At 38.1% G+C, this 9,888-nt stretch overlaps 1 protein-coding gene across 1 annotated transcript; it reads right to left on the reverse strand.

Moving 5' to 3' along the window:
• Positions 1 to 3,339: 3,339 nt before the first annotated feature.
• Positions 3,340 to 8,001, reverse strand: ankrd40 (ankyrin repeat domain 40). Its single transcript, XM_058375178.1, has 5 exons — positions 7,527 to 8,001; positions 6,006 to 6,154; positions 4,956 to 5,513; positions 4,661 to 4,842; positions 3,340 to 4,251 (listed from the first exon to the last, which is right to left on the reverse strand). The coding sequence occupies exons 1-5, from the start codon at positions 7,658 to 7,660 to the stop codon at positions 4,108 to 4,110; spliced, it is 1,167 nt and encodes a 388-aa protein (XP_058231161.1). The 5' UTR covers positions 7,661 to 8,001; the 3' UTR covers positions 3,340 to 4,107.
• Between the last annotated feature and the right edge of the window lie 1,887 nt (positions 8,002 to 9,888).

Genomic DNA, 9,888 nt, shown 5'->3' on the forward strand with positions numbered 1-9,888 from the left:
CAGAGTTCATTATAGGCACTAATTCCTTGCTGTCACAAGCTGACAGATGTAACGGCAGATCTGTGACGGTGTGAAAGTCCCCAAGTGGCTCTGTCCATGGCTGTCTCCTGGGTCACAGGCTGTCCCCACAGGTCCATCCACAGCATCAGTGTTTTTCACAAGTAGAAGCATGGATCCAAAATTTTGTTAAATCTAGTATAATCTAGCAAAATCTAGCAAAACCTAGTATCAAAATATATAGATATTTAAATATATTTAAGCGTACAAGTGAAGATTATAACTGATCAAAAATTAACAGTTTTGAATAGAATTTGGTTTATTTGTCTCATTAAATATGTATTAAATATTCTGCTAACCAAGACAAACCTAGAAAGTTAGTGGCCGATTCTGAATATGTCTGTTTGAATTAATGAGGTAGCATTAGTGACGAAACCAAACCTAGACAGTAAATTTACCAGGATAACTTACTTCAACATGCAGAATTCTTGTTTTGCTTTTATTTAGGAGGCTTCATTCTATAGGAATTGTTGGTAAATCCAGGCAAAAGGATACCAGCTCGAACAGCAGTCAGCACAGTCATGAAAAGTTTCATTTGACGTTGGTGTAAATTTGAAGCTGTATGGTCATAGTAATATTTAACAGTAATATTTAAAAGAATATTGCAATTGTTGACTGTATTCCATTGTGTTGGCAAAAGCTGCCAAAAGGTCAAGGCATGAATAGAGACTTGGCAGCTAACTCTAAGACACTCTGTGGCCTAATTCCTAAATTCTGTCCAACATGGAAAGAATCAACAGTGAAGACTGAAAGGTTTACAGTGGATAAAGAATGCAGACATTGGCCAGTGCATCCTGTTCCAGTGAGCTGTCTAGCTTTACTATAAAGCAGAATCACAATAGGCAATATGATGACTTGGAATCAGTGAAAACATCCACCTGCACCTTGCCAAACCTGTCAAAAGATCCAGGAATCTACTTCTGTGTGTAGCCCCCACTCTCTCAGGAATATGCACTGTCCATCTCACCATTGTACAGTTCCAGTAGGTCAGTTGATCTCAGTGAGAATAGCAAGAAGAGCTAACATGAAAGGTCAAGATAGCCATTTAACCTTCATTATTGACTGATCTGACTGTCACAAGACTGTCTGGGTGGACTAGCACATGACAAAGGAATTTTAGGGCCAGATGTATTGCTAGTTCAGTCCTGAGCTCACATTCTGCCCTTGTGCCCATAGATGCTACACAGGGCTTCTGGAACTTTCTTCAAAAATGGAGGTAAAAGGAAAGGAAAAGAAGACTCACCGTGGCAGATTGTAGAAGATGAAAACAGTGAGTAGCTTTGGAGGACAGGACACCTGTATCTCTGACCCTTGTCTCGTTCTGTCAAATGCAGCTATTGCCATATGGTGTACAAGACGAGAAGAAAGGAGCATATGGCAAGGTCTCTACAGGTATCCAAGTGAGGTCATGATGTAGTCTTATTGAAAGTATTTTTCTCAGCCTGAAGCATATTTTATACTTCTGGTGGACTAGAAGGTAAACTACACTCACCAGCCACTTACCATGCTCATTCATGCAATCACCCAATCAGCTAATCAAGAGGCAACAGCATGATGCATAAAAGCATATAGATAGAGGTCAACAGCTTCAGATTATTTTGACCGTTGTATAATCATCAGTGCCACATGGTCTGGTTTGAGTATTTCAGAAATGTCTGATTTCTTTAGTTTATCCAAAATGCAAAAAAGAAGTGTATATATAAAAGGCAGGTATACAAAAAATTACTGAAATAATCAATCCAGCCAAACATTAACTGAAGCTGTTGACCTTTATTTGCAACTGATTACATAATACCTATTAAAATGGCCAGTGAGTGTAGTTTACCTCTAGTTTATTATCTTAGCTTGTATAGGTCTACACAGATTGCATAATTGTAATTAAGTATATGTAATATGTATAAATCTGATGTATTTATTCTATAAAATAAACTACTTTCTTTTTAAAAGAAGAGGAACTATCCAACATATTAAAAAGTACTTGGGCTGATGACCTTTTCGAAAACTACCCCTCATAGTTACATAGTTAACTTTTGCCATCCGTCGATGAAAATATCCATCTTTACATAACAGGAAAAGTGGACAGCATATCAAAGGGACATTATACTAAACCAAAGCAGAGCAAGTATATATTCATTTGAGTGTCGTTAAAGACAAGAAAATCCAGCGAGGACACAGATGCAATATCAGACTGTGGATGCATAGGTTAAGTCAAACTGTATTCATCATCCCGAACATGACCAGTTAGTACACAGAGACTTTTGATGCCTTACATCAGTCAGAAACATTGCAGCTTTCTCAACCCCTTCAATAGACAGCATTTGAATTCACGAGCATACAGAACAGAAGACTGATACACAGACACACAGACGGGCAGACAGACAAATGCTTGGCTCCATTTCAGCTGTAGTGTGCTCTCTATCCTCCTTTCTCCAGTCAAATGTATAAAATAATATATAAAACAAATCCATAGTACAGAGCAATACAATATATAGAGGGACTTGATTCAAAGTTGAACATTTTCTGCATTTTTAGTGAGTTTTTTCTATTAGGACACAAGATGTTAGACATCCTAAATCAAAAACAGAATTTCCAATTAGTTTGTTTAAAACGAAAAAAATAAAAAATAAAAATGTAGCCATGCCTTCTCCTTTTACACAGTGCCTACTGTTGTATTTCCTACATTTATACTTCCTCACTATGTACAACATCCCCTTGTCTCTGTTTGCAAGGTGTCTCTTGGTCTATATACAATTTTTATTTGAACAAAAATGACAAAGTATTGCAAGTTTTATCTCGGAACTAGAATCACAAAATAAACCTTGATGGAATTATTTGTCAAATGGCTCTGCTGCTAAACGGACCAGTCAGTCATCAAGAAGCTATCTTGCTTTCCTAAATATAAAATCTGTGCTGCATTTAGGTCCAAAGATATCCATATCCATTAGAGTAACTTTGTCCCTCTTATTAGAACTATTAAACTAAAAGAATAAAGTGGTTGTGGAAGCTCACATTCATGAAACCCTGTTCTTTGAATCTTTCATTCCTTTAAAAATTAAGATTTTTAAATAAAATAACAGCCGTCTTTGCTACATTATTCAGTGCAGAATGAAAATGATTAGGCCTTGATACAAGATCGTGAGGATAGTTAGACCAGCGGTTTTAGTTTTTGGTTTGCAGTGACTGAAGGAGCAGCAATGGCAGCAAAACACACCACTGATGAATTAAAAAAAAAAAAAATCAATAAAATTAGAAAAGCCCCATGCGTATTTTAAGGACTTCCTATTTGTCTTCTTTTTTTTTTTAAAGTGCACTGGAGATTATCTGGCAAACACACACAACGAACATGAAAAACACCCCCCCGTCTCCATTCTGAAGCTGCTGTATTTTAGTACATCAAACTACAATGGCTTTCCCAAGTGGAACTAAAAAAAAAAGCTAACACACTTTAAAGAGAATGTTAGCCATCAAGCGAATTTTGCTGTGTGCTTTGCCAGTGCAAATTAAAAGAGGCTTTATTGGGAAAGGAGTGTATATATATATATGTTAATGACCATGACTGACAACAAGAAGTGCTGGTACAGGTCACAACTGTCCCTGTGAGCTGTGCTCAAAACCACACAGTGGCCTCATAAGCAAACACAGCAGCGAGGCAGATTTGAAAACTTCATGTAGGCCAGCAGCACGGGAGGTGACACATTTGGATATATGGCTCAACGCCGGGCAAGAAAATTTTGAATATTCAAAAATGGTGTCATGCTGAAAAAAATGTTTAAAAGCAAAGATTTGTGACAAAACTAACCAGGATTACAGGTGGGCCTCACATCGTTCTTCAGATGGCTGAAGGGACCATGCATGGGCCAATACAATAGGCTTGGGAGAAAGGGTATATGACTAACATTGTATACAGACAGAGGATGATAATGGAAGAATGGCATCTGATGTGTTGAATGGCAATAAACAAAACCTAGGTATGGAATTTAGGCATTTGGAACTACAGTCCCAGGTGGGGCAGCGAGTCAGTCCACCTCGTGCTGTGGGTGGAGGCGGGAGCTAGTAGGTGAGCCTCGAGGCCTTCATGTTGTAGCAGGGTCTGTCGTTCAGCCCTCCTGGGCCAGAGAACAAAGACAAGCTCTCCGCCTTCTCCAACACCACCTCCAGTTCCTGAAAGTCCTGAAGCCGAGCCACATCTTTGTCCTGATGCATAGAGAGAGGCTGAATTAATGATAATAATAATATCATCATCAAACAGCATAAAAGGTTGTACTGTATACTCCAACAATATCACAATAGGTATGAAAAGTGCTAAGGCCTGTATTAAACAATCTCTAAAATGTGCAGAGCTTCTCCTTTTATTTCTTTTGTAAATTTAATTAATTCAGTGACTAATCACTGCCCAAGCAGAAGTAATGACATAATAGCTATTAAAGTCCATCTGCCGAAAATGTCAAGCAGTGAGATGCTGTTCAGTTAAATCTTAAATCAGACATAAGCAGCCGATGTGTTAAAATATGAACTTTGCTCATATTTGTGCATATTCAAAAGCCATTAATGCAACCAAATGGGTTTTGAAAGCTTTAAGTTAAAACAAAAAGCATGCACACACCTTTCTGAGCATTGTGTTGGGGAGCTTGCGTATTTTCTCTACATGTTCAGCGCTAATGTCCAGCTCACGGCAGCAGACCCGCAGCAACGCCCGGTATGTCAGCTCCTGTCTGTCCAGCTCCACCTCAATGAAATCATTTTCTCTGGCATGTGGATTCTGGATACGCACCTTTAGAACAAGTTCTGGGAGAAAAGAAGTGAAAGAACAAAACAAAAACATTTATTTCAAATCATCTGAGCCACCTGTTATAGGCATGTCAAAATGTGCTTTCAAATCAGCTCTCTGTGTTACATACCCCGTACGTTAACAGGGAAGGTGCTGGTGAAGAAGAAGGGCTGGAAGGCAGGCATAGAGCCACCGGGCTGAGAGCCGTTCAGCTGATGAGGCAGAGATTGTTGCCGGGTAATGGTAGGATTGGAGCTTGCGCTTGCTGAAGGGAGTGAGGGACAAACAGGGCTGTTCTGGCTGATGCTGTGATTGTGAACATAATCATTATGGTTGCTGTGATGAACCTCTTGGGAGACCTCCATGGACATAGTCCCATTAGTCACCTGGTTTGGCACGATGCTGCTCGGCTCTACCATGGAGACGTAGGACAATGCCGGTTGGCTTTGGCTGTCCGAGTACAACCGCTGCTGCTGTTGTTGTTGCTGTTCCTGTATGGGGGATAAAGTGGCCGGCTCTGACCCTACATCCTCCAAATGGTCACTGGTGCCATTCTGGGAAACATGCCGTGCTATACTCAGGTCACTCTTATCCTTCTTGCAGTACAAGAAGGGTGGGTTAGTCATATAGTTTGGAATAATCGGCAGCTCTGCTTCCTTTGCTTCAGGCTCAGTCTCCTCTTCCTCCACTACAGGAAATAACGTAACACAGATATGCAGCTCCATTAAACAGTCAATTAAAAAACATGAACAGATTGTTTTAATAATGTGAAATAGTTGGTTAGATGATGATAAACATTGCCTTTTTCAAGCTGAACAAGATTTTGTCTAAGATGATGATTACTATAAACATCTGTGACTTAAGTAAAGGAAAGGAAAGGAAAGGAAAGGAAAGGAAAGGAACTACAACTTCGACTCTGAAAAATAATACTTTGTAAAACACAGATCTCCATTTCTAACACTGCATTACTGCAATGCAAGAATTAATTCGAGTAAAAACCTGTCCTGGTGCATAACACGTGTGTCAATTCCAGCTATATATAATAATTTAAGTACAGACATGTAGTAGGAGTGTCCCATATAAGGCAGCCAGTCAAATCCCTTAAATATTACATTACTTAAACTAAACCAGCACAAACAGGGCTTAAAGCTAAGCATTTGGATTTGATGACATACTGTACCTCCGAGCAGTCTTCTGATCTCGGGTTTGGAGGTCAACTGCACGGCCAACTCATCTTTTGCGGTGAGAATTTCTTTGTCTGCTCCAGAATTCAGAAGATATGCCACTATGTGTTTGTGGTTTCTCTTGCATGCCCAGTGTAAACATGTCCTGTGTGGAAAAATATACAACGGATTACCACACAGTTTAGTCACATAACAATACTGGTGCAAAAATACTTATAGCTTTTTAGTGAATAATAATAATAATAATAATAATAATAATAATAGTAAAAGAGCCTAGAAAGAAAGAGTGGCTTTTTGTGCATATGCTAGCGACTGTCCTGTACACATCATGGCTCTCTCTTATACCACAGCTGTTGGTTAATTGAACAGAGAGATCAGTGTGTAAAATCTGACTAAGTTGTGCTTACGTCACTTGATATCCTCAACGACCAATCATTGATCACTATTTTTGACCCCACCTGTGCGCCACTTCTTCATTTTGTCTATATTTGCAAATAAAGAAAGCGAGCTAATTCCAAAGCATTTCTTTTCCCAACTTCTCACCAAAGCGGTGTTATACATACAATGATTTTACTGCTGCACGTCACAGTCACTGTGCTATGAAATCACCAGGATGTGTTCCTACCACTTGTTGCTATAGTAATAACGATTATCAGCAGGCGGTACGACTAGCGTTCCACGACAAATCAGTTGAATAAAACAATATGATGGGATACATGGCGTTTGTATAGCAAATTCAGCGGTTTAATATTTATATATATATATATATATATATATATATATATATATATATATATATATATATATATATATATATATATATAGTGTGCTCTCTACTGTCTTCCCTCATGTTGGAAGTTGCTCCATATTTGCATAAAGATAAACTTTTCTCTAGACACGCCCACATCTAGTCACCAGCAGTTGCTGTATGTGTAAATGTAAATGTGTGTGTGTAAACATTACTCCTTCTCTATTGCCTGTGTAAATAGGTTTGATTATTTTGGAAATACATAAACACATATGTTATAATTTATTGTTTAATATCCTGATGAAATCTTGCAACAAGTCTGATATGCAAATAATCACGAGGAATCTATGAATATGCAAATTAGCCTACAACGTCATTGGTTACTTTTCACCATCATACGGTGTGTAAAGATTTTTATCTGTAGTTGTGCAACCAAAAGCAGAGTACAACAAGTACAAACAACTCCTACAACACAAACTGTACCAAATTTATTACAGCGTCAATGACAAAAGAAAAGCACTGTTTGGTTTGCAATTCGCAAAGTGTGCAGTGGAAAGCAGGTTTATTGAACACAATAAAACTGGACCACAGGACCACAGAGCCGGGTTAGCCAGGCAGCTAGCTGGCTAGTCTTAGGGTGTAGCTCGTATTGATTGAATTTCCAGTGCAACAAGCTTTAAGCTAACGGTGGATTTAGCAGAGCCAGTTTGTTGAATCGGATGAACAATATTAACACAAATCCCACAGTGACCTGAACCCCAGAACCTACCATCCATTGATTTCATTTTGGGAGTTGATGTTCACTCCGCTCTCGACTAAAGTCCGCACTTCGTCAAGGTCTCCAATAGCACTCGCCTCTCTTAAGCGCTCTTGCAGTTCTTTATCCAAAGACAACGTGGACATAATTCAACCGACAGTCAGTACTTGACTTTCATACGAACAGCTCACTTAATGTCCACCCTTTGCAGAAGGTGTTACTCCCAAATAGCAGCCAAACACGATGCTCGCCGTCATCCGAATACAGCGCGATGTTGTTGTTGTTTTTATGGCTAGCAGATAGCAATAATGCTGAAAATAAATCCTATGAAATGCGTCAGCTTGCTTAATCATAGATCTCAGTAAAACATATATATATATATATATATATATCAATTTTACATGCGACAGATGGAGATTTAAAAAGTACTGCTTCGCCGACTAAAGAAGTCCGCTATCGGTAGTAAGCACTCGCTTCATTATGGGGGTGACTTTTAACTGTAACAACAGAGGACAAGACATTAGGTTCCTACTTGGAGAATGTATTTTTTTCTCTCTCTTTGGTTTAGAAAAAGTTTAAGCTGACTTTTTCATTTGCAGTTGGGGGTGGAATAGTAAGGAAAATGCACATGATATTACATATATAACAACCCAATATCACGCCGTGCAACGCTGAAATTTTCTAAGACGTATTAGACATGCAGCGACAATGCAAGTAGAGAGGTTCAAACGTGCACGCGCCTAATTAAGATCTGGAACAGATACATAGCAAACGTGTTGAAATATATAGAAATATAATAGTCATAGATTAATAATTTTTAAAAGGGCTTTTTTTTTTTGCTTCTGCATCATTCAGGGGTGGGTGTATTAAATTGCTCATTAAGCTCATATGTATTAGAACACAGGGTCTAGTAAAAGTAAACCCTTTCAGACACATTTAAGTCTTTTCCCTGTTCACACACACAGTTAATTAGCTTATTTGTTAAATCAGGTGTGTTGTCATGTGGGTGGGAGATGGCGGTCAGATATGATACCTGAAGGAGAATAAAAAAAGAGGTCCACTAGTGTACTGGGTCCCTGCATGACATTTAGAGCATTCATTTTTTGTAATTGCTTTATCCAGGGTAGCACCACTTTGGTTTTAAATGACTCATTTGTTTATATTTTAGGAAACAGAACTAATTAAAGCTGGATTTGTCATTCCTTAGGAAGTGGGTGAGAATGAGATTTAAAACCAGGCCCCATTCATGCCTGCATTTGTTTATTTAGACCCAGATTAAAGTTTCATAAGGTCCATCCAAAAGTTGGTTTGTTCTTAGCACAGCCACATTCCCCATTTTAAAAGGTCATGCATACTTATGCAACCGGTTTATTGTCAACTTTTTGCTTTGACATAATTTATCTTGGTTTCAATTTTGTTTTTTACATCACGAAAACCTGCAATTGTGTGTACACCTTTTATATTCATGCTTTATCGTTTGGTTAGTTGTCATCCAGATAGCTAGGTTCCCACATGTAACATTTTTAATGTATCTTGTTATAAACCTTTGGGTTTTATTTGTTCTTTGTTTGTTGTTTTTGATTCAGTTATCTTTGAAAAGACCTGGGGACCTGTTTCTAGTATATTTTAAATTCAGTGATGCAGAGAGAGATAGTGGGGGGAAAAATATATAAAAAAAAAAATATATATAAAAAAATATATAATCAAAGCCCCAAAGTGGGCATAGTCCTCCAAATGGACTATAACTTATTAATACATACTTTTCAGGGTTCAAACAGGTAACATCTACTGTAAGGTATGGGTGTGAATAATAACTTTTGATTTTGGATCTTAATTGTATTTTTTTTAATGTGGTCTCATCCATTCTTCACTTATTGTGAAAGGGAATATATTACTAAAAAGAATTCACTCCTTTAGTTCTATAATTACTGCAGTGCTACATGAAGAAAATATTTCTTGTATTTCCCTGTCTGTTTATCACCAGGCAACCACTTTTGCAGTCAGAGGAATTTGTACTAAGCAATGACTTTTTGGATGTGTTCACGTTCACATCCTAGAGTTCTACACACCATTGTTGGGTTTAGTATGAGTATTGTACAAGAGCAGAGCCCTAATCCTAATCTATATGCACAGACACAAAACATACGTTCTTGGAGGCCTAGTCCGTTAATACGTCCCTTCAGCTGGACTCATGACCGATATTACCCATGTCTAATTTAGATGTCAGTTTTCTGAGAGTAACTTTAAAGTGTAATTTTTTTGAACGGATATCTCCAATAAGGTAATAATGTTTTCTCAGACACAAAAACAGTGTATTTAATTACTCCACAATTTGTTTGACTGTTTGTTTTCCTCTGGAAGGACAGGGTTTGTA

This window comes from Hemibagrus wyckioides, linkage group LG02, assembly GCF_019097595.1.
Source record: "Hemibagrus wyckioides isolate EC202008001 linkage group LG02, SWU_Hwy_1.0, whole genome shotgun sequence".
NCBI lineage: Eukaryota > Metazoa > Chordata > Actinopteri > Siluriformes > Bagridae > Hemibagrus > Hemibagrus wyckioides.